The sequence below is a fragment of the Lytechinus pictus genome, chromosome 4, assembly GCF_037042905.1.
Source record: "Lytechinus pictus isolate F3 Inbred chromosome 4, Lp3.0, whole genome shotgun sequence".
NCBI lineage: Eukaryota > Metazoa > Echinodermata > Echinoidea > Temnopleuroida > Toxopneustidae > Lytechinus > Lytechinus pictus.
The window spans coordinates 21,436,837-21,462,968 of NC_087248.1; the positions used below are offsets into that span (position 1 = coordinate 21,436,837).

Below are 26,132 nucleotides of genomic sequence, written 5' to 3' on the forward strand. Positions count from 1 at the left end.
ATATTAAAATTGATAGGGACCTATATTGTCATTGCATTCACTGTTGGGCTATATGCAGGTAGGATTTGTATACATCCATATATAGTGAAAATAACATGTATGAGTAACACATTAAAATGGGTCATTGCATAGAAAATAGACATTTTCAATGCATTTCTTTGTGCTAGTGTGAGTGTACAGATATATAAGAATAGCAAAGTAGCTATTCAAAAAAATAAAATTCATAGGTCCTATAATATAGGTTCCACGGGCCTAATTACATCAGGAGGGCTAAAGATATTCGTTCGACCCAACCCATTCGAATTTTTGTCAATTTGATATTGCTGATTGTCAAAAATGTATAAATATGATTCAAAATCTAACACTGATTCTAAAAATGGTAACTATTGAACTTCCTTCCCTCAAATTGGGAAGATAAATAAGTGACTTGGAACTATTTTTTGACTGGCGGAATAATTAGGGCTATTTTACTGTTTCAGTTGATGAATTCGATCCATTCATAGTTATCTTCATAAATGGCGATTTATTTTTAAAATGAGCTGGCTACGGTACCCTATCCTGGTCAGATTTGGAATGTCAGATATATAACCTATCCATTGGTAGTAAACATTCCACCCTCTAATTTCACATTTATTTTTTATGAATTTTTCAAAAGTGCCATTTTAACACACAAGTCTATGGGGAATGTTTTACGCGCGTGACACCTGTATTTGCTGTGCCCCCCAATGCTTTGTCTCCTCCGGGTCACGGTCCGCCATTGATTGAGAGTGACATGGGTCGCGCGTACGACTATCTTGCGAATTCACAAATCGTAAGATGGCCGTAAGTCTGAAGGATAAATAATTCAAAGCATTCTTACTAAAAGCGCAGGAGTTCTAGGGGCATTGTACTAACCAAAAAAAATTTTGTTTCAGGAAATTCTTAAAATGTTCTTAAAGGGGAATGAAACCTTTGGAACAAGTAGGCTCGTGTCAAAACAGAAAAATAAAAGAATAAGAACAAAGAAAGAAAAATCGGACAAATAATGAGAAAGTTATGAGCATTTGAATATTGCAATCACTAATGCTATGAAGATCCTCCCTTTGGCAATGCGTCAAGGATGTGTGATGTCACATGTGAACAACTGTCCCTTTGATGGACTATAAAATACCCCCAAAATGTCTCATTTTGCTTTTTCTTATGGTGATATAAACTCTTTATCCATGATGTATTCTTCAGAAATCTGTATTACATGCCCTCCTATAGAAAGAATATCATGATCTACTGATAGATGTGATAAAAGAGGCAGTTTAAGTGAAATATATACTAAAGTAAAGGGAGAGTTGTTCACAAGTGACATCACATATCTTTGTCGCATTGCCAATATGAGGATCTCCATAGCATTAGTGATTGCAATATTCAAATGCTCATAACTTTCTCATTATTTGTCCTATCTTGTTCCAAAGTTTTCATTCTCCTTTAAGAAAGCCGTAAGAAGCTATGCCCCATCTAAGAAACTCTACGAACTCCGAATTCGTACGAATATTGAGATTCGTACGAAACTTTGTGATGGTAGCTTTAGCTGATTTACTGAAATATGATGTTATGATGTGAATTACGAACACATTATGTCCGGATAAAAATTGTTCAGAAACGACCCAAATGTATGCAGTCGAAATAACTGAGCATTTTACTGGTATATGAAACCACTTTTGGTTCCTGCGAATAGGCTTTACTAACTAGTGTTAGAGCTTTGTAAAATTATGTTTCGTTGGGAGAATTTGAATAAAAGTTAAAATTCTTATTTGATTAAACATTTTTTTTAATTTCATGTGGCGATAACATCCGATGTTTCAGTGCTTCTATGTAAACACGACTCTATTAGTGCATGTGGAAAGTTACAATGAAATATATTTTTCTTTAGTCAGACATTTACAATTACTTAGCTTTAGTACCGAGTTTTTTTCAATCATGCCACTTCTAATTAATAACCAAGAGTTTTTTTCTTAATTTGTTTCCACCGAAACTTGGGATATGCCACAAACTAATTTTTCACTATAACTTACCTTTTAATTGCTACCGGATCGAAAGAACCCCTTTTGTTTCAATGATTATTTATCTATCAGCACGAGATGGTACTGTCAAATTATGCACGTTCACATCATTATTAGACAAATGAAACAACTAAAATGACACGTTCTCATGCATTTGTTTCATTCGTCTAATTGTTGCCGTGTTAGTCTGTGTGATTGAGGAGGCGACGAATGTACAATATTAAACTATCTGATATTTTTTTCAACATTTTCAGTTTATCCTCGCTGCTATAGTACTAGCAGAATGGCATTTGCCAATGGAAGTAAATGTATTATTTTCATCACTGACCGTGTTTTCTAATATTTGGGTCATGTTTTCTTGTTCATTGTCATCCAACGTCTTTGGTATAGAACCAGCAGATAGAATTGCAAGTCCAGGAGAGCTCATAAATTTCACATGCGTTATCCACAACTACGATCCTTATTTGGACCAATTTCACTGGAATGTTATTCCAGAAGCCAACAACACAATTAAGGTTATCAATAAATATTTAGAACAGACTCGTGATATTTGGTCTATTATCACCCTTCAGGTTAGCATTAAAATACAATACATTGCATGCGAACGGATTTATTCTAAACATAATTTCTGTATATCATCTCGAAAAGCAACATTAAAGATGCAGATGGCGTGGCATTTCCCTGAAGAAAACGATCTTGATTGTGGGCCAAGGAATCCAAAGATGGTTCAAGAGGGTGATACACTAGATATTTTCTGTAAAGTTGCCAAAGGTGAACCTGCTGTGGACATTACTTGGAGACTGCATCCTAGCATAGGCCTACCACATCTATATTTACCTCCACACGAAGATGATGGACTAGAAAGGACTTTAACGCACACCATCCAGATTAACAAAACATTGCACGACAAGGTAATATTTTGTATGGTGACCAGTGAAATAGCTTTTCCTGGTCGCAACCTAACGTGTCGTATAGGCCCAATATTGGTTTCGAAAAAACCTACAGTTCTGGTTTATCCAGAAAATGCTACACTTGGTTGTAGACACCCTGTTGAATTCACATGCGTTGCACAAGGCTTTTCTGACAATTTCAGCTACTCCTGGTCCTGTAACCCCGAGGACGTTCTCATGGGATGTTTGTCATTGTCGGAGACCGCCAACATTTCTTTGATCAGACATTCTAACTTGCCTGATATTGAAGCTTATGTAAAATGCTCCGTGTCCAATGGCTTCGAGCTCGGTACATGTGTTGCTGCGGTAGAACTAGTTACAAGTAATATCCCATATCGAGCAGCAAGTGAAACCGGAAGAGAAACAAAACACTCTCCTGAAGAAATCCTAACAATTCACATTGAAAATTACACGAAATCCGGATACATAAGAGAAAGGATTTTGTGCTCCATATCAAAAAGAATTGAAGACGAAGTGCAGTTTCACTGGTATGTGGGTGATCAGGAAGTGCATGATGATAACCCTTATTTTCTCAAAGAGCAGAATTCCTCCACGGGTTATTATCTTCATTTGATAGATTTAAAACTAGCGAATTTTAATGATTCCTTATCCTGTGTCGTACGTACATTTTGTAATCTAACATATACAAGATTCGTTAACCAAGAGAAAAGTCAATCGACCATCACTAACGAAATGCAATGGAAGAACAGTGTCCAAGCTGGGCTATCGACGACATATCCAACTAAATATCAATATAGTTCTTCAGTCCCAACTAGGCCTATCAGTCAAAATGCGTTACAACCAACAACCGAATTATATCAGAAGGAAAACATTTTCAATATTTCTAACCTTCCTCAGTCAAAGAATGATGCTAATAGTCCTAACGAATGGAAAAGCATTACATTTGCACTTGTGAGTATGGGTATCATCATACTCGTTTCATGCACATTGGCTGCTATTTCAGCCATGAAGTACAGGCACTTGAAGAAGGGAGATTTGAAAAACATGAAGCATTTACAGAGCGAAGATAAAGACCCTAGCAAAATCATTGATGGAAGTGCATCAGTTGTTGATCACACCTACGAAGATCCTCAGGCCATGAAAACTGAGTCTACAAATAATTTCAGTAATCATATTTTTGTTAATCATGCAGTAGAACCCAATTTTACCACAAACCACAGTTTTCTGTCATACTGTACTGATAGCTCTTCCTCATGCACTAGTTCAATTGCTAGCATGCGGAGTAATTCCAGTGGGGTCTACCTAGAACCCAACGTTAACATTCATTCTTTGAATTTGCATTCAGAAAATGACAGTGATATGCATGTTTCCTCGACATGCCTTAATGATACGAATGTTTATGAAAATGAAAAGGTATTCCAAATGCGAAAGCACAGAGCTGATAGGTATCTCAGATCTCAAGGCAATTTATGCTTATCAGCAAGAAGCCTGAAACCTGAAACAAACCCTTGGCTACCGATGCCATCATTACCTCCAAATGCCCTTGCAAAAGAACATGAGGAGAGTGTTTGAATTCAGAAAAGTTATCATGCAGCAAGACCCCCCTCCCCCTCCCCCTCATGCGCCTCCCTTAAAAATGAGTGGGTTTTTTCAAATTAATTTCAGTGGTATAGGAATTTAGCTTTGGCACAACTTTGTGACAAATTATTGCAGTATCTACATTATTTTGATTGTTGTAGAACATGTGGACGCAGGCCCCTACACATTAGAAGATAATATATGACATAAGAGCAGATTTCTACTCGTCGAAAGCGCAGTTACGGTTTTTAAGGTAATATTAATGTCGCTAAGAAACCACAAATGATGAAAAATTTGAAATAATTTCATCCATTAATAATGTTAATATCATATTTGTGATATGTTAGGGAGATTGATAACAATCATTCAAACCACTTTCACAAACAGTTAATTGTTTTATTGTAATTTGTATACATTCATGATTACACTAATATAAACTTTGCTTCTGTCGAGCATAAAATGCGTATTTATCATGTTTTATGTAATTATGGGATGTGTATAACTGGGTATAGATATCTTCCTTGTCACTTTATGTGTGTACAAACTTTTTGCATGAAGGAAATTAATGTTAATCATTCCGATTTCAATAATTATACCAAAGGAATTAATGTACATATTTCGACCTGTCTGATACGCATTTGTAAAATTTTCCAACGATGTTGGCCCATACCCCGGACCGTCCAATAGCTCCAGAAAGATCGTAGAATATTATTTGAGATAAAGTATTATAAACATTCAGCTGAAACTGTAGTGTATATTGAATACAAAACGTCGTATGAAATACAATCGCTACAAGCAAAATCTATCTGATACTCCCACATTTCAGAGTAATTTGGGGACAGCTCAAAAAGGCTAGATCATGGCCGTACCCAGAATTATTTTCCTGGGGATGGAGCGAAGCGAAAGAGCTTGTAATGAGGCACTTTTGCATTTTCTAAAGTGGAAGTTAAGGATTTCGTGGACACTTTTGGTGAAGTTTATGAAGATTTTGAGTAAAAAAAAAGCAAGTTTTTTTTTTTTCGGGGGAGAGACTGCCCCTCTGCCCCCCCTCCCCCCCCCCCCCCGCTGCGTACGGAAAAGTTTTAGATACATGCAAATGGCGATGGATTGGTGGCATTCCTGTCGAGAACTCATTCTATGTTTTTAAAAATAACCTGTCACTTGCATGTATGTCATAGATATCATAATTCTAAAGAAAAGTTTGTTTTTTTCTTCAGTTTTTCTCATTTTTTAACATTTTGATATTTCAGCAACCCAGGGACGGGTATACTCACTTCTCTTGGATATGTTCTGTATATATTGATTGTTGGGTTGCAAAGTGTAAATGTATAAATATTGTAGTATACTTGTGAGTTGTTATTATATATATATACGAAAGATGTATAATTAGTTTACACCCTTGGGTGTTTACCCTGCATTTTGTCCTATAAATTTCACGAACTGTACCAATGGGTATGATCAGTCATTTGATAAAAGACAATCTTTTGATTTTGAAAAGATGTTTAAAACGTGTTTATCCCTACATGATACATTTGGATCAGTTAACACAGAATTGGTTTAAAGAGTGAACCGAGTGAACATGAATTCGAGAGATGTTGAATGATTGTCATTAGAGTGAAGCACCTTTTCATAATTTTAGGGGAAAGGAGGATAGAAAAGGGAACAGCGAGAATGAATGATTGGGAGAAGTACGTCTTTGAGCAAAGATCCCTTAGTAGCAATGCCAAAAATAGTTAATTCTCGAACTTCTTTATCAGGTTGAGTTTCTCTCACATTTCTTTTATATCACATGAAATAGCTCATCAGAAGCTGTAAGGTTATTACCACTAATTAAGTAATTATTCTATCGTAAATAAATATATCAGTATTTCAAGTTTTTGTTTTCTTTTCTCAACGTGATTTGTTTTATATAAGTCAAAATCATTTTCCCATGAAGATATCATTAACCAATATCATTTAATTTTTGATGCATCCATGTTTCTTTAATAATCAACTTTATACATATCCAAATCTGCATTTTTATATCTAGTTTTCATAAGATTTTTAAGTGACAGATATTGTTCCTTACAACATTAATAGTTCATGTTCATGTAATCTAAATTATAAGATTTTTGAAATGTAATCTATGTGTTCATCTCATTTTTCTTTTATTTTGTTACCATTCATCTCAGATTAACACAGAAAAGGGAAATTACTATTTTCCGTCGGGTGTGCTTTTTTGTATGAACTGTATTGGAGGCCTGTATACGTTTTTTGTATCATTTATTAAATTCAAGGTTCTTACTCTAGGTTTTTAGCTATGTGTTTATGCTATCATTTTGATACTTTTTCACTGCTGTATAATATGACAGAATATAATTAACTGAAAGATTTGACTTGATTTCAGTGAAATACAAATACCAGATATACATAAAAATATTGTATTGAATTTGTATATATTTACAAACAGTAATGTGAAGCTACACATAGATACAAGGAAAGAAAATACGCCCCACTCATTTCCGATATTAAATACTTTCCAATCGAAGTGGGATCGAGAAGGTACATTTCCCCGGATAACACAAAACGACTGAAAATGCTTTAAAACGAATTTTGCAAACCGACCCCTTACAAAATCTTTAGAGATAACTTATCCAAACTTGCAGTGACATCATCTTTTGTAATTTACTATTCCAAAAATAATCCCAAATTGGAAAATCAGATTCCTATGCGTATACAGCCTAGTTGTTGCTAGTGAATTTTTATCAAATTCTCTATTTCAAGTTACTTTAATTTTCGCTTCAGTGACTCCTCTGGTACCTTATGATCTCGTTCAATACTTTATGATATGCCCTGCCTGTGTCAGTAATGCGACCGCTACCTGGGCTTTCTTTTCTTATGTCTAAATTAATGTATAAAATGGATCTGCCATGCACTCTAAAAAAATATTAGGTTAATGTGCTCCATGAGGGTAATTATGTGTCCAACCAACATTGGGCATTTATTTTGAGCATTTTTAAGCTAAAGTTCTAAAGTAATTGCTGGTTATTTTTTAACCTTACTGGACAATATGCTAATTCCCACATTATGCTGCCCCAAATTGGGCACATAATTTCCCTCGTGGTGGTAAAACTTTTACCCAATACTTTTTACAGTGCCGGTATCATGCATTGTTCCTTTATTGCTTTCTGTTCAATATAGTGATGCGAAACAAACCTAAGCGTACATGTAGATTATATTCGCGACTTCTCATGATTTTTGTTATTGCTCTTTATCAAATAATGATTAAGCAGCATTCAACTTTTACATCCAATCAGTCTTAGAAAAGGTAACATTAAAAATTGTCATCGCAAACGAAACTAGATATTTCCACTTTGTATTATTAATGTCTGTGTGCTACAGTTGAGTATTAGGTGAGAGTTATCAGCATTGCTGAAGAAGTATTATGGTTGTAATTTATTCGGTTCAATGAGGTTTGAAATTCAACGTTTGATAAAAGTTTGGTAAGGTGTGTGCGGGAGTGGGAGTAATAGTTATACCATTGAGACATAAAGGAAACTGTAGAGGATTATCAAAGGGAAATATGAAGAGACATATACAAATGAGATAGAGGGGAAAAGAATGTAGGTGTACATGTATATTTCTGGGGAAAAGGTTGGATACATTCTTGTATTATGGTAGACAGTGTGTTTATATGTGTTATGACAGGCCGTTCATGCCATAAGCCGTCATTCATTCACTCACTCGAGTAGACATGGTAAGTGCGTGATTTGTACGTATTTTACAATCACTCGGAAGAGTGAGTGATTGAACATTTTTATCCAATCAGAGAGCTATCGTTCTCGAGACCCCCCCCCCCCTCCCCCTCACTGAAGTAGTTGTACGTTCACTCGAGTGGATGTACATCCTCTCGAGTGGTTGCACATGCATTTTATAGTTAATTGAAATACACTTCGGTGAGGGTGGGGGCGATTCTAGCTCTCTGATTGGATAAACTGACTCGCCCGAGTAAGTGCTCATTCACTTACTTCGACATGCTCGAGTGAGTGAATGAATGGCGACTTATGGCATGAACTGCCCGTCATACTGTGTTCCCGTGCGGGGTGAGTGTGTGTGCGCATGTGGAGGATGTGTGATGCGTGAGGGTGTGTGTGTGTGTGAGAGAGAGAGGGTGTGTGGGTTTTTTTTGGGGGGGCAGTTGCATGGTCTATATTGGTAATTGTTATTAATCAATTGGTCTTGTTGCCCATAGCTGCCTTTATACCCCCAGGGTTTATTATTTTTAATCTGTCCTCATTGATGCCGAATTTTCTCCATTTACAGTGTGTGTCTATGAAATAAGACTTGTAAACCGTTTTTCAGGCCTACACCCATATTTCCGTTTCTGTAATCTGCCATTATCGCGCGTAGTTTTGCAGTTTTGCATAGATTAATAATATTACCCAAACAAATTACCCTTGGGCTTGGACAGAAACTTGTGTGTTTATCACGTCAATGGACATGATGGTTGATCTGACTGATTGCTGTCCATGGGTAATTGGTTAGGGCATCCAATTGACCTATCTGTGAAATCACTTTAGTTCTACATCACATTCAAGGAAAATATAGGGGAAAACCGATCCATTCCTTTTTTGTTGATACTCTTTTTATTCAAAATAAAAGATTTACTTGTTCGGATTTTGTCGATTTTTTTTTCTTTTTCACTCCTTCAATAATTGTACCCCCCCCCCTTTATTTCCATCCGTGAGTATGGAAAGAATATACAATTTAAAAATGTGTTTATGGAATCCTGACTGTACAGAAACATCCCGAGGTAATTAATGTAGTTAGCTTATCAAACATGTCAAATGTAGATATCATGGAGGGCTTTATTATTCATTTCAAAGGTTACTTTGCTTAAGAATGAATAAAGACATCGTGACAAGGGGAATAAAAAGCTTTTCTGTTTGTTGACGTATTTCAAAGTTTTATGAAAGCCTTTATCAGATATATAGATATTAAGTTCAAATATGTTATACAAATATTTATTCCTGATAATCCTGTAACCTAGTTGAATGATCATCAGCATGATATCATAAAAATAGCGAGTAGAGTGGAAAGGAAATTTCGCATGAGGTGAAAAAGTGATAATATATTAAAGAAGCGAAGCCAAATTGAATGTTTCGCTGTCATCGGAAATGTGATGTAAGAAAATAACACAATTTTTATACAGACCGCAACAAAGAATTAATTAGTTTTAAAATAACTTTGTTTCATACTTTTTATAATTAATTACTTTTAATGGAATTAAACATTTGATATTATCTAGTAAGTCTTATGCCCCGAATAATGCACTCTAAAAAAAGGTTTACCCAATATTGAGTAAAATGGAAACATGCTTATGTTGGTTGGGTAAAAATATATTATGTAAATTATACGCAACGTTGCGTTAAAATAGCCCAATATGGGGTAAAAAAAAATACCCAGCAAACATTCATGTTTCCATTCTACCCAATATTGGGCACAATTTGCTCAGTGTTTTAGAGATCTCAGTTACAGATATAGGCCTAGCCTTGTTTTTGTTCGATTATTTGTATTATTATCATTATTATTATTTTTTTTTTGCTTGAGTGGGAATGAGTTCGTGGGAGGGGGGGGGGTGGGATGAATAAAACATTATAATTGTAAAACTAGTGATTACATTACCTTTCTTATGTTGTAAACTATAGCTCATGTTTCTATCATTTAATTTCAATTTGAAAAATAAAAATGAGAATGTTAAAATGTTTATTCGGCGGGATTTGATGATGAAATCAAAATAAAATAGTGTGAAGAAAATGGAAGTTCAATTGCAGTGTGGATGCGTGTGTGTGTCTCTGTGTTTTTGGCATATTCTGGTTAAATCTCACATTTTGGTAAATTAATCGATGAATTTCAGACCAATATAAACCGTCTACATTGCTCTAGAGAAATTAAAATATTTGTATTTGAAAAGAGTGATACATGCAATGAAACAAGACAACGGCTCAAAATACGATTTAGTTCATCTTACATCCAAGATATTTACAGATTTACAGTGTTGTGTTCGTCTAGGACAAGGATCAGATCAATCAGGGGCCGCAGAAGCGGGGAGGGGGGGGGGGGGCTTCAGCCCCTCACTTTTTTCCATAACCGTGTACCAAAACGTTAAAATGAAATTAGATGTTAGGTATTTCCACCTTGTATTATTAATGTCTTTGTGCTACAGTTGAGTGTTAGGTGAGAGTTATCGCATGTGCGTGTGTGGTCCCTATGTTTATTGTATAAATAAAAGTAATTCTACGAATAATATATTCTGCTCCGAACACATAAATTCCTTATTTTGAGAACCAGACATTGCTGAAGAAATACTATGATTGTTATCTATTTGGTTCAATAAGGTTCGAAATTCAAACGTTGGATATAAGCTTGGGAAGGGGTGTGCGGGAGTGGGAGTAAGTTATAACATTGGTACCTAAAAGAAACTGTAGAGGATAAACAAAAGGAGATATGAAGAGACATATACAAATGATCAATATATAGAGGGAGAAAAAGAATGTAGGTGTATATTTCTGGGGAAGCTAGAGGTTGGATATAATTGTTTGACAGTGTGTGTGTGTGTGTATCTCTCTCTCTCTCTCCCTCTCTATGTTATGACGGGCCGTTCATGCCATAATCCTAATTCGCCCGAGTAAAGGATGGTAAAATACGTACAAATCATTCACTTACTTCGACATGCTTTCAATTATTTATATTTCGATTTGATAATTGTCTATTGTAATTTTATAATGTTATCAATTTTTGTATGCACTTCAAATGTGATTATATGTTACTATGTCAATTGTATCATAATTGTAAATATGAAATTGAAAGTGGAAAATTAAATAATTGAAATTGAAATTGAAGTTGAGTGAATGAATGGCGACTTATGGCGTGAACTATACCCGTCGTACTGTGTGCCCGTGCGGGGTGTGTGTGTGCGCGCGCGCATGTGGATCGAGCCGGTGTGGTGTGTGTGTGTGTGTGTGTGTGTGTGTGTGAGAGATAGAGAGAGGGTGTGTTTGGGGGAGGGGGATGCGCTTATGTGTAAAACGTTAAAAGGCAGTTGCACGGTCTAATATTGGTAATTGCTATTAAACAATTGGTATTGTTGCCCATAACGGTTTACACTACATTTTTATCCGCAAGGCTTATTACTTTTTAAAACTTTTTTCTTTTACCCAAGCAATTGTGAATTATTGTATGCCGAGTTTTCTCCAATTCCAGTGTGTGTCTATGAAATAAGACTTGTAAACTGTTTTTCCTCGATATGTATACACCCATATTTCCGTTTCTGTAATCTCGGACATTATCGCGTGTAGTTTTGCATAGATTAATAATATTACCCAAACAAATTACCCTTGGGCTTGGACAGAAACTTATGTGTTTATCATGTCAATGGTTGATCTGACTAATAATTATTGCTTTCCATGGGTAATTTGTTAGGGCATTTGTTAGAGTGATCATTTGTTAGAGTGATCATTATATTAAAGAAGCGAAGCCAAATTGAATGTTTCGCTGTCATCGGAAATGTGATGTAAGAAAATAACACAATTTTTGATACAGCCAGCAACAAAGAATTACTTAGTTTTAATATAACTTTGTTTCATACTTTTCACAATTAATTACTTTTAATGGAATTAAACATTTGATATTATCTAGTGTGTCTTATGCCCCGAATAATGCACTCTAAAAAAGGTTTACCCAATATTGAGTAAAATGGAAACATGCTTATGTTGGTTGGGTAAAAATATATTATGTAAATTATACGCAACGTTGCGTTAAAATAGCCCAATATGGGGTAAAAAAATACCCAGCAAACATGCATGTTCCCATTTTACCCAATATTGGGCAAAATTTTGCTCAGTGTTTTTAGAGATGCCCTATACTCAGAAACAGATGTAGGCCTAGCCTTGTTTTCGTTTATTTGTATTATTATCATTATTGTTTTTTTTTTTTTGCTTGAGTAGGAATGAATTCGTGGGGGAGGGATGAATGAAACATAATAATTGTAAAACTACAGATTACATTACATTTCTTACGTTGTAAAATATAGCCCATGTTTGTATTATTTAATTTTAATTTGAAAAGGAAAATTAGAATGTTAAAATACTAATGTTTATTCGGTGGGATTTGATGAAGAAATCAAAATAAAATAGTGTGAAGAAAATGGAAGTTCAATTGCAGTGTGGATGTGTGTATGTGAGGGAGGGTGAGTGTGTGTGTATGAGGATGTGTTTCGGCATATTCTGGGTAAATTACCAAAATGTGCAGTTGCCAAAATGTGCCTTATAAACTAGTACATTGTAGCACATTTTGGCAAATTTTGCATGCTGGGATTGTTCGCTCAATCGTCTGTTATCATTAATTGCCTTTAAAAAATACAAAATACACTGACTACACAATGAGGTCATATCAGTTAGTCTTTGTTTTTCTAAAACCACAACGGCTAAATTTCCCATTTAGTTACAATTAATTTTGTGTTGGTCTGAAAATCTACATGGTCTAACACCCATGCTTTAAGTTGGTCAGTGTCCACTAGGCCTACGTCCAATGCCATTTCATCCAATTGCCATGTCGTCTAATGCCGTTTCGTCCAATATCATTTTGTCCAATAGACATTTCGCCCAGTAGCCACCTCGTCCAATCCTGCGTCCAATGACCATTTGGTCTAAAAATAAAACATAACACAAATCAAAATACGACCCCAAAAACGTTACAATTCCTGATTACAAACGCATAAATACTAATAATTCCATATCCAAAGTACTGGCGCTTTGTGCAAGATATAGAGAAAGAGAGAGAGGGGGATAGAGAGCAATAAAAAAAAAAAAAAACAGTTTAAAACAAAACGCGACAAAGAATACAGCTTCTCGAAAATATTTGATATTTAATTAACATTACTTCGCCCAATTTTTATTTGTATTTTAGTAATAAAATACGCTCATACTTACAGATTTAATAAGGGAAAACAAATGGATTCTCCAGTATCTGATTTAAATTCATGGCTATCTCTGAACCAAAAAATAAAAATAAAAAGGGGGTGAGAAATCAAAGATATACATGATTTTTGTGTGTTTTTTGTTTTGATTTTATTCTTTAAAATTAAAGAGTTAAGCTTTCAGTATGCAAATATGACTCAAATTTAGATGTCATATTCGCAAAAGCAGGAGGTTTTCGGGGTTTCACATAACTTGATCGACAAATCAATTTTACATGAGTTTATCTTCAAGAAGAGAATAAATTGCAACGCCTTAAAAATGTAGACCATTGTGGCAATAAGACGAAATTGACAAAAAACCGTGATATTATGCTATCAGATAAGACTATCAGAAATTATTCCTGAGAAGTAGATCAATCAACGAATTGCAGACCAATATAAACCGTTTACATTGCTATAGAGAAATTAAAATATTTGTGTTTGAAAAGAGTGTTACAGGCCTACAATGAAACAAGACAACAGCTCAAAATACGATTTAGTTCGTCTTGCATCCAAGATATTTCCAGTGTTGTGTTCGTCTAGGACTATAGGATCAGATCAATAATGCTCTCGCAATTAAAGCTCGAGCTAATTTTTTTTTTTTAATTGACCTGGAAATAAATTATTTTCAGGACTCTTATCGGTTTTCAAGGTTCTTTCCTTACACTCTACTTCTCACAAATTTCGTGTGTTCTCCAATTATTTCACATCATTAACCAGAATAGGAAAACTATGAAAAATGAATTATATGCCAAATGTTGGTAAAATAAACGGGACAAACCGCATTTTGCTTGGTTGCATGCAGGAAGAGGTAACAAAAAGGAATTTTGAAGAAAAAGATATGATATATCAATACAGAGACATGAACATGTTATTCTGTTTGATCCTGATTTTTATTTTCTTTTTCCGTCTATATGTTTGTAACAGTTTCAAAAATGAGTGGTTTCATTCTAAAGCGATCAAGAACATTATGAGAAAAACACTTTCAATTGTCATCAAGCGTAAATACAATAAACATCACTACCACCATCTTGACGTACAATCATCATCATCATCATCATCATTATTATTATTATTATTGTTATTATTATTTTTACTTGTTGTAGTAGTAGTAGTAGTTGTTGTTGTTGTAGTAGTAGTACTACTAGTAGTAGTAGTAATGTTATTAGTATTATTATTGATATGATGATTATTATTATTATCATTATTATTCATCATCATCATTGTCATTCTATTATGATCGTACATGTCATACGCTTCATCATATTGAAATATATTATGATGTTTATCGAATTATTGGGTGATGATAACTTAGGTCATCCCCTCCCACCTACAAATAATTAAGGATATATCTCCCACCCCCCCCCCTCCTCCCCCGGATCGAGACAGTCATATGGTTTTGACCTAAATTGTAACCAGCTAAATATCTTATCCTGTTTGCTTCATATTCAACAAACCAACACATTTATATCACTTGGAATTATTCAAGCGATTCTGTATTCCTATTGCACATATGGCTTACCATACATCATAAATATGTATGAGTAATTATGAATATCATTCCTTGTGATTGATCATCGTTTACAGGCAAACATGCGGATAAAAATCTATTCAGAAAATCAAGACGCAAAAATCTTTAGTCTCATTATCTTCCAATTAATTACCAACCAGGTTACGCATTTATATATAAGCACAGCACCTATGGATTATTAATTAATGTGCAATCTATAACATTGCATCTCTTTACTAACTGCTACAACAAATATCTTTATTTTGGTTGGGATGGTTGAGTGCCCTCTTCGGCGGCATGCCTTAAACTAATGAGTAAGGAAAATAACGAGCCTAGGTAGCCCTAGGTTCCACAGCTTAAATAGTCTGTGAGGAATTTTTCTAGAGGGAACAGGTAGCCCTTGGAGTGACCCATCTTACTTTGATGGGATGCACCACGATTGGCTATCTTCCCGTTCATCCCTCAAATGTCATAGAAAGAAATATCAATCATATAATACCTTGGTCACGTTTGCTCTACGGCCGCCGTAAGGCGAATCGAAAACAGCCGTTAAATATTTTGTGTACCAGCTTCATATAGGTGGTTTGAAAAAATGAATATAACGGGTGCTTTCGACTCGCCGTACGGCTGCCGTAAAGCAAATGTGACCGAGGTATTAGCAGTGTCTCGCATCTCATATTGCCAAGAAAAAATAATAAACTTACAAATTATTTTCGGAATTTAGATTTAAGTTGTAAGTTATTTACTATCATAATTATTTTACAACTAACAATGTCTTGATGAGCCTGAATCTAACTTGTTCTTACGCGCTGATGTTGCAATCTTGCCCATTCGTGCGATTAAATTCAACAATCGTAATAATAAATTTTCTCCCCTTCCTTCAAATTAGATAAGCTAATAAAAAAGCAATAGTTCTTGGATAACATCTATATAATAATGACCGTGCAATATGAAAATCTTACATTAAAGAAAATAACAAGGAAATCATAATATTGTCATTACTATCCCCCAACGCGTGCAAAGATCCCACTGTTGCTACTTTCTTGCCTTTAAAGGGGCCCGATCACCCTGTAGAAAAGTTTGTTGTAAAAATAGCCGGCAGAAAAAATAAATAATCAAACATATTGGTGAAGGTTTGAGAAGAATTTTAACATGGTTAAGTTTTGGATTTGTGACGTCATAAACGAGCAATAGCCCAACGGGTAGCCCAACATGTTATGTAATATAAAATGCATCCAATTTTGTAATGGTCCGTATTTGTGGCCGTGAATATTCCTGGTTTCTTTTTAGGAACGGGTGCGGAATCATTGTCTATTGATATACTGAAGGCACAGAAAAAGAAACATTTTCAATTTTCTGGGAAAATGACATTTCATTGATCAGTTGATTTTGCCATATTGTAGGAAAGCTGCTCGCATATGACGTCACAAATCAAATAATTAAAATTCGAATAACTTGTTTATTCTTTGATCGATTTTTCTCAAACCTCAGGCGGCAATATTAGTTTATTATTTTTTTCTAGGATATTTTCACAATAAACTTTTTGTCAGGGTGAACTTCCCCTTTAATATTATTATAGGGGATGAGGAATACGTATATAGAAGAGACAAAGTGACTACATTAACTACTTGTTAATCATTGTTAATTGATATGTCGTATTAATTGTTTCCAAATGATGACAATTCTATTGCTCTATTATTTTTTCTCTCATTTCTTTTTCTCAATTAGGCCCTACTTGTATTGATTATCTGTGATTTATTGCACAGAATGATAAAAAAACAAGAAAAAAATATAAAGGACCCCCCCAAAAAAAAAAAAAAAAATTGTGTCTATTATCATCATTTACTAGGATACTTGAACGTGAGAATGTAAAGCGATGCCGGCGTATCGAGCTATATTTTCGATAGTAACGTGATTGACTTACATATATTTCACACAATTATATAACATCCGAATGAATATCGTATGAAAAATAAGACATGGCAGCATATTCATCTTTTTAATTAAATAATACGGCGATTTGAAATCAAGGACAGTTCAAAATATGGTGAAATATTAGGGAACCTGCATTAAAAAAAGCAAAGCTTGTCAGGTCTGCAGGATCAAAAAGAAATATGAAGTCTTAATTTGCAATTGATATAATCTGAAACTAATACATAAAGAAATGCCAATATTTACAACTGTAGAGTACGTGTACATGAAAAAGAAGAAATACGTGTTAATTTGCCACTATTTGCAACTATTATGTATAGTGTAATTAGAATCCTTGACAAAAAAATAGAAAAATAGGCATAAATATATATAGGGCCTATTGGAAGTTCTGCCTTACTGTTAATTTTTCTTCGTTGCTTAATTTCTTTATCTATTTCATTAAGTAATTTATGCATTTATTTATTACTTATTCAACTTTTTGTCTCGTTTATTTCTTCGTTCTCATTTAATTATTGATTTATTGTTTATTCATTTAATTCATTCATTCATTTATTCATTCATTAATTCATTCATTCATTCATTCATTCATTTATTTATCTTTTTTTTTTCAATTAATTAATTTATTTATTCATTCATTCATTTTTTATTTGTAGATTCATTTTTTTTCTCTCTGTCTTCATCCAATGTATTACGGTGGATAAAATGGTCTATGATAACATAATATTAAGGGAGGGAGCGAAAGAGTGGAAAAGAGAGAGGGGGGGAGAGAGACTGAGAGGGGAAATCCTTATTTTAATTAATATTTACCCATAGGCCATGTGACGTGACATGTGTCACGTGATAATGATAAACAACTTTACGCAATCCGCTGTTTTCGCTTATTCTGACTGCGACGAATACAAATTTGTGACATCAAAATGCCAATTTCAAGCAATGCACGACTACTTGGGAAGACTTTGCGGCCTCTACTGGCAACAAAGTTAGTTCAACCGGTTCCTGCATCAGCCTCGTATCATAAAAATGTGAGTACATCTTTTTGTGGCGACCAGAAAATTATGAGAAGAATGAGATGAGAAGGCTGCCTACACGGCTACAGTACCACTACCACTGGTACTAGTATCAAAGCCGAGTGAGAGCGCGCGGAGCTGAGTTTGTGTGTAAGGTTGCAGTTGGTAAAACCAGGTGGCAGTTTCCGGTCAAATGTGTAGTTAGTTAGTTGCAGCAAACCATGAGAAAGGGGCTTACGCTTAACAATACTGTAAGGTATAATGTTAAGCCCCTTTCTCATGTCCCTATAAATAGGAACATGTAATACCAATACCATTTTGTAATAATGGAAAAGTTTTAAGTCTGAAATTTTTCCTCAAAATTGGCGCTAATGCAGTTTCGCACCAGCCGATTACCAGCATACCTCATTACCAATACTTGTTCCCAAATGTCATGACAAGTCTGTCAGTCACATTTCCAGGTCAATATACCCACCTTTTTGGACTGAAGTTATGCGACCAAGGCAAAAGATTCGCCTAGCTGCAGCATGCTGGCAGTTCGCCACATGTTCGCATGATTTGGTTGCTAACTTCAGTCCATCAACATTACGGTGCCCGGCGAATCCAAGGCCAAGATCCGTGAAGTGATGTCTGAGGATTCGAACAACGACATTGAGATCAAAGCTGAAATACAGCCGTTCCTGATCGCGATATTTGGAAAAGAGGTAGGTATATATTGACCTCGAAATGTGACTGAGAGACTTGTCATGACATTTGGGGACAAGTAAATTTAGTGGTGATGAGGTATGCTGGTAATCGGCCGGTGCGAAACTGCATTAGCGCCCAATTTCTTACATTTTTTAGTATGTAATCCCCACCCACCGACGGTAGTCATGGTAGTGTGTTAGTGCGAGCCTGCCTGCATGTGTATCACGTCGCCCAATTCGAGGTTAGCTATAGCTATACTAACCAGGCACTACACGTCACAGTCAGTGCCGTGAGTCAGTGACAGTGGATTTTTGAGAAGTCAGTAAACATCACTTCATAACAGAAGTAGATTTAAACATTGAAATTCAATTTAAAGAATAGAAAAGTTGCTTACTTTTTTGGAAAGCTCGAAAGTGGTGTTGCATACTCTTCCACAGAAGTAAAAGGAAGCCCGACATGCCTGATGGTGGCGCTAACGAGCTAAATTAGGGTTGCTAATTTTAAAAGTGCCGCGCTATTAATATTCACAACCTTAATTCAGCTCGTCAGTAGTTTTATAACTGTGTCTAAATTCTTTGTAGACCCTATGTGCAATTCTTATGATTATTTGATAAAATATGGGTAGAGTCTACCAATAAATACAATACCTTTGAAACGTAGTTAAAAGGGGAATGAAACCTTTGGAATAAGTAGGCTTGTGTCGAAACGAAAAAATCAAAGAATAAGAACAAAGAAAGTTTGAGAAAAATCTGACAAATAATTAGAAAGTTATGATCATTTGAATATTGCAATCACTAATGCTATGGAGATCCTCCTATTGGCAATGCAACAAGGATGTGTGATGTCTCATGTGAACAACTTTTTCTTTGATGGACTATAAAATACCCCCAAAATGTCTCCTTTTGCTTTTTGTTATGGTGATACAAACTCTTTATCCATGATGTATTCTTTAAAAATCTGTATTACATGCCCTCCTACAGAAAGAACACATGATCTACTGATAGATGTAATAAAAGAGGCAGTTCAAGTGAAATATATACTAAAGAAATGGGGAGAGTTGTTCACAAGTGACATCACACATCTTTGTCGCATTGCCAATGGGAGGATCTCTATAGCATTAGTGATCGCAATATTCAAATGCTCATAACTTTTTCATTATTTGTCTGATTTTTTCTCAAACTTTCGTTGATCAGTTTCTTTGAGTTTTCTGTTTTCACACAAGCTATCTCGTTCCAAACGTTTCATTCTTTAAATGCAAGGTTACTCTCCAAAGCATCTGCTACTTGCTTGTCAATCACACAGTGCAAGAAATGTGTGCAAGTAGTAATCCATCGTGAAGCTTATCTTAGTCTAACCTGTCTTGATCCAACTGATCTCATCTCCTATTTATCTTTGTATTCTTAGGTGATAGATCACTACGAGAACCCAAGGAATGTTGGAGCAATGGACAAGAATGACAAGAATGTTGGCACAGGGTTGGTTGGTGCACCAGCATGTGGTGACGTCATGAAACTACAGGTAAGCTTTGATTTAGAAAGTTATTCCGTTATGATTCTTGTGACTGACTGTAAAATTAGAATATAAGGTTAAGTAACAATTATGAAAAAATATTGTTCAGCTGTTAATGACAACATCTAGAGATGTCAAGTTCAAAGTATAAAATGAATATCAATAAGTCATTTTGCAAAGCATTTTTCATTCATTCATTCATTTCGGTGTTTTTTGTTTTTTTTTTAAATTTTATTTAAATAGTAAAATCAGTGAGATATCAGGCAGGATTTTCCTAAGAATGTAACCAGTATTTTTCTTTATCTTGAATGCTCACAAGTCTCAATTGACTTTGCATTATCAGCACTGACTTTAAATTGGCAACACCGTGCCAATTTGAGGAACAAAGGCAGATTACTCTCCATACCAAAGTTGTGTACTCACTGGGGTAAAAGAAATAGGTAATTGCTCTGAAATAATCTATAATAAAGAAAAAAAAGATATCTTAATCTCTCTCTCTTTCTTCTTTCTTTGTTTTTCTTACTCTTTCTCTCCCTCTCCCCCTTTACCCTCTCCTCCTTCCCTTGCTTTCACTCCCTCCTACCCCTTCTCTCTTTCTCTCACAATCTCTATTTTTACAGATCAAAGTTGGTGATGATGGAAAGATAGTAGATGCCAAGTTCAAGACATTTGGTTGTGGGTCAGCAATAGCATCAAGTTCATTAGCCACTGAGTGGATCAAAGGAAGATCGGTAAATACACTGTACACAACCTAGATGATGATTGCTCATGATAGATGATCATAGATCGAATGGCCTGTATTCTGAATTTCGGTTTAATTTAAACTCTGGTGTAGATTTGTGGTTTAACTATGGATTGCCAATTGTGACAAAGTTAGAATTCGAATTTTAATTTTTCAGCTCATTCGACACTGAATTCATTCATAACTGACTGGGAAGAATTATTGAAATAGTTCTTTTCATCACTATAACATGATAAATGAACTAAGCAAAGATAGGGATTAACTATGGATAACCAATTGTTACAAGTTTCTAAAAGTACATGTTCAAAATATCAGCTCATTTATCAGTAAATTCTGTAAAAACTGACTGGGAATAATTAGTGAAATAATTCTCTCCATCATTAAAACTTGAAAAAAGAGCCAAGTAAAGATAGGAAACATAATTTAAATTTTGAAATTTTAGCATCCCATATAAATGGAGTTAAAAGGGAGTTATTAATGAAAGATTCATTTTGTTTCTGTTTTTGTTTTTGTCAAGGTCGATGAGGCAAAGAATATCAAGAACACAGACATCGCCAAAGAGTTGAGTCTTCCTCCAGTCAAGTTACATTGTTCAAGTAAGTAGTCATCATAATAAATAACTTTTTTTCTTTTTTTCAAGTGACAATGTAAGAAAACAGGCTGCATCACCATTCAATGTACATTATATTCAAAGATGGAGCCCCCATTATATTAAAGTATAATTACTTATAAGCTTCATTTTGCGCAAATAATTTTGAAAATGAGTGACTGAAAATGCCCTTCGGATTTTCTCCCAAAGAATTATTTAAAGAATTTTATCATTTATTCATTGATTAAACTGTTTTTGAAGGGTAACTCAAATCTCCTTAATTGTCCATAAGGCCTAAATAAAGCACATACAAAAATTCATCAAATCAAGCTCACCAGGGTCCTGTAATACAAAGGTTAGCGATTAATCGTACGCTTGATTTTCACGATTGGTTGTACATTGTAGTCTATGCAATCAATCATAGAAAAAAATGTTTGATGATGATTGCTAAGCTTTGTGTTACAGACCCAGATGTAAGAAAACAGAAGTGCAACCGACACTGCATTCACCCTATCTTAACTGGGCTATTTCGGACCAGTGTATACTAGGGGGGGGGGGGTCAATTTGACCCCCCCCCCTCAGATCTCGGCCGCTGATTGCGCGATCGCAGCGAAAATTTGCACACGCCGGATGTAAACTACAAGACTATAGAAAAAAATTTAAAATATTAATTGTTTATATTTTTTTTTTATTTATGCAAATTTGCCCTAAATTTTTTTTTTTTTGTGTATGTTTTTGCCTTTAACTCAATTTATATAGCTAGAAGAATGCTAATTTTTGGTGGGAGTATCAATTTATACATTTCTAACAAATATCTACAAAAAAATTGCGAAAATATGATTAATTCCTTATGTATTTTATTGTTTATTAAATTCTTATGTATTTCTGTTTTTTCAAACCTTTGTTTTTTATTGTTTTTTCCGATGAACTTTGTCAGGGACCCTTTTGCGATCATAAATAGCATAAAACAAATCCATTAAAACCAACAAAAGTGAAAATAATCATACATTTATGATTTTTGGTTGAAAAACACAATTTGCATTGACTTTGAACACGGAATCACGTTTTTGAGCAATTTCGGGTCTGACATGCACTTACAAAATGTTGCATAATTTCGGAACCACGTACCCGGGCGTCGCAAATTTTGTCTCAAAAGATGCGCAAGACTTGACAGTAAAAAGTCAGCGAGCGGTGCGGTAAAAAAAATTGGCGCGACGGCGTAAGTGACAAAATTTGTCGAGGGGGGGTCAAATTGACCCCCCCCCCCCAGTTTAATAAGGGTTAAATGAAAATTCAATTAATTGCCTAACTCGAAACTTTAGGTTACGTGTAGACCAGAGTATACAAAACCTGTGTTAAATAACATCTTCTAAGTCAAATTTTGCCTATTAAAGTCAAACAGATATCTCTGGTCCTAAGAGATTCTACTTAGGCAGAGTTACCTGTACTTCATAAATTCATACATGTAGAGAATATAAAAAGTTATTTACTATGGGCACTACTGATTCGAATAACAGTTTTCATCTTACTATTATAAGTCTCATTATTAGATTATTATTATAACTATGACTTATACAGTACATGTATATTTTCTACAGCTCTAATGACAGATCTATTCTTTGTGGGGCTAAGCCTTGCACAGTGTACCTATTGATAATTAAATTTAAAACCTCTTTTCTTCATGCACTATAATGCTGGCAGAGGATGCTTATTATGGATTATATCATCAACATTCTTTTACACAATTTTTTTAAATATGTTAAGAAGGTGCAAAGCCTGTTCATAATACACCTATTGATAATTTGATTTCAAATCTTATTTTCTTCCCACACTGTAGTGCTGGCAGAGGATGCCATCAAGGCGGCGCTCCAGGACTACAGGGTGAAGCAGGATCCCAAGGAAGCAGCAGAGAATGCATAGAAACTGTTTTTATGTTATCATTATTAATAATCCTTCATTATATTTTGTGTGTATTTTATTTTTATGCAATGAAAGCAGTCCACTTTTTCAGTTTGCAGGAAAACTGGCATTACCATAGATTACAAAACGCACAGGATGGTGTAATAGAAAATTAAGAACTCACATGTAATATCATTTAAAACTGTTACACTTGATTCATGTTTTGCCAGTTACATGCACATGCCCAGTTGTACACAAGTCTATAACTGATTGTACATTATCTTTTCTGTTACACGGCAAAGCTTTACAGGGCATACGTGTAGTTCTACTATAGAATGTTCACACAATTCCACTAAAAATTTCCCAAATTTTGCAAGGAATTCTCGCCACTTTTAAGTCAATAATGATGTCAGTTTTTATATGGAGGAAAAAATGACAACCATAATAGCCTCCTCCATTTATGTGAACCATAGTGGACAATTTTCTAGTAAATAGTGGGAAATTATGGTACATTATGGTAAATGTTTGGTCAAAAGCTGAGCAATACTACAGTACCAGATTATTCTGAGTATTGTATGAGTTCATACGAATTTTTTCTTTTTGGGAGAACTCTGTCATGCTATTATTATTTCTCTCTTTTTTTATGGAATGTTCTGAATAACAGTGATGCTCAGGTTTCTGAGTAATTTGAAAAAGAAAATAAATCAAAGTCAAAGATTGGATGCCTCGTTTTCTGTTCCTATGAAATAAAAAGTGTGTTTACTATTTTTGAATAACTGTAGACTTGAATAAGCATGTTATTGGCTAAGTGGTATTCTTGGTAGACAAAAGTTTAGTGCAATGAAATATATTGTCAGTGTAGACTTACAAGGTTAAGTACATGTATGCTCTTTGATAAAATTCTGATACTCATTGGTAATGACTAATCATATCTAGACAGGCTTGTTGCAAAATTGTGATGCATTTTCACATTCTGTTGCATCTTTTAGTGATATTAATAAAATTTGAAGCACTTTCCCCTTTTCAGATTATTGTAGAATTGTTTGTTGTTACCAAAATGTGAAGTGGTTTCATGTTCAAGAACCATGAACATTTGTTGCCGAGGGAAATACATGTATAGTACAACACAATTGATACTTTCTTTGTTGGCTGAATGAATTTTAGCTGCAAACGAGGATGTTTGGTTAATACAGTGTACTTTCTTTACTAAACCTGGGTGAAACTCATTAATTGTACAAGCCCTCTCTTTGATGCACCTTTTCTTTATTTTTATCTATTTTTCATTAACTACTGCCCATTTTGTTTTGAGGACAGTCCTATTCTGGACTTTTTGCATTTACTACGGGAAAACTCTACAACGCACCAATTCCTTTAAAAATGCAATTAAAATCACAATGGAAAGCTGAGAGGCTTTTGTCGATATTGGTGGAACAGGACAGCATCTGAATCTCTTGCCTCTTGACAATGACATATTTGCAGTTGTTTGTCTGGGGCAAATCTTGGGATGATCTGCTGTCCCAGTCCACCAACTTTCGACAAAAGCCTCTCAGCTCTCCATTGTGATTTTAATTGCATTTTCAAAGGAATAGATGCACTGTAGTTTCCCCATAGGAAATGCGAAAAATACCTAATACACACCTACAAACTTCATTCAGATGAATGAGTATCATTCAGAATAAATTGTTATTGAAATGCATGTATCATCCAACTCCACATGGAGTGTTTCTTATAACCTGCATGTACAATGGTGTGGGGGTCTCCAATTTTCAGTGAATTAGTGACCTATATGGATGGCTATCATAATTCATGTATGGCTTGCTTGTTTCTGCACAAACATTGTCGGGTTCAAACTCTGAGATTATTATTTGCTTTTGGGTGTTATCTCGATGTTCATGTATATAAATAAAGTAAGAAATATATTAACCAATGTGTGTAGATTAGTTTAATTTGAATGTAATTATGATTGGGATGTTGCCAAAACAGAAGGAATATTATGTGAACATAGACAAGAGGTGAAAGAGAGGGATATCATTGAAAGGTTGAAAGGAGGTGAAAAAAATCAATAGTTACAATAGATTCAATTCAAACTCTAATTACATAGTGATGAAAGATTGCATATATAGACTTTCATATCAATTGCTTATTTGAGTTTGATTTTAATCTTTTGCATCGATTCGGATTCATTGAATTTGTAACACCAGGCCCAGGTATAATCATTGAATGTGGGGTTTAGAAAAAAGGAAAAGGGAGATTCTTTTTAGAGAAAATGAAATGCGAAGAGGGCATGAGGACACAAAATAGAGGGAGAAAGAAAGGAAAATGAAGGGGAAAAAATAGAGGAAGGATAAATGGATAGAGAGAGCATGAGCAAATAAAGGGAGACAAGAAAGTGGGTGGGTGTGAAAAGGATGAAGTGAAAGAAATATGGGGAAGAAGAACGATAGAATATCAGTTGATGAAAACAAATATTGGGTTGGATAAAAAATGAAAAGAGGAAGAGAGATAGAAAGGAAATAAGGGGCATAAGACATAGAAAGATACAATGACAGAATATATAGAGCAAGGAAAATGGGAGAGAAGGAAAAAAAAGTAAGATGATAAAAAGAGGAGGAAAATAGTGGGAATGAATTAAAGAGGAATAAAATAGAGGAAGATACAAGTGAAACAAAAATGAGGGAACATAGAAGAGGAAGGAGAGAGAGGGAGAGCATGAGAAGAGGGAAAGATAAAAGTTCAAGGC

The 26,132-nt window shown here is 34.7% G+C and overlaps 1 protein-coding gene and 1 non-coding gene across 2 annotated transcripts; both read left to right on the forward strand.

Annotated features, from left to right (window-relative positions):
• The first annotated feature begins 15,324 nt into the window (after positions 1-15,324).
• On the forward strand, positions 15,325-15,481 carry LOC129259772 (U12 minor spliceosomal RNA). Its single transcript, XR_008584382.2, has one exon. It is a non-coding gene; the product is annotated as a U12 minor spliceosomal RNA (small nuclear RNA).
• A 2,171-nt stretch (positions 15,482-17,652) lies between these two features.
• Positions 17,653-25,315, forward strand: LOC129258827 (iron-sulfur cluster assembly scaffold protein IscU-like). The gene is made up of 5 exons (XM_054897065.2): positions 17,653-17,981; positions 20,058-20,171; positions 20,783-20,893; positions 21,422-21,500; positions 23,331-25,315. The coding sequence occupies exons 1-5, from the start codon at positions 17,877-17,879 to the stop codon at positions 23,411-23,413; spliced, it is 492 nt and encodes a 163-aa protein (XP_054753040.2). The 5' UTR covers positions 17,653-17,876; the 3' UTR covers positions 23,414-25,315.
• The last annotated feature ends 817 nt before the right edge of the window (positions 25,316-26,132 follow it).

What these genes read in the sequence shown, in the direction of transcription:
- LOC129258827 (XM_054897065.2), top strand. Translation starts at nt 17,877, where the DNA reads ATGCCAATTTCAAGCAATGCACGACTACTTGGGAAGACTTTGCGGCCT. An exon ending in GTGACGTCATGAAACTACAG is followed by an intron (nt 20,172 to 20,782) that starts GTAAGCTTTGAT and finishes CTATTTTTACAG; the next exon opens with ATCAAAGTTGGTGATGATGG. An exon ending in AGTCAAGTTACATTGTTCAA is followed by an intron (nt 21,501 to 23,330) that starts GTAAGTAGTCAT and finishes CCCACACTGTAG; the next exon opens with TGCTGGCAGAGGATGCCATC.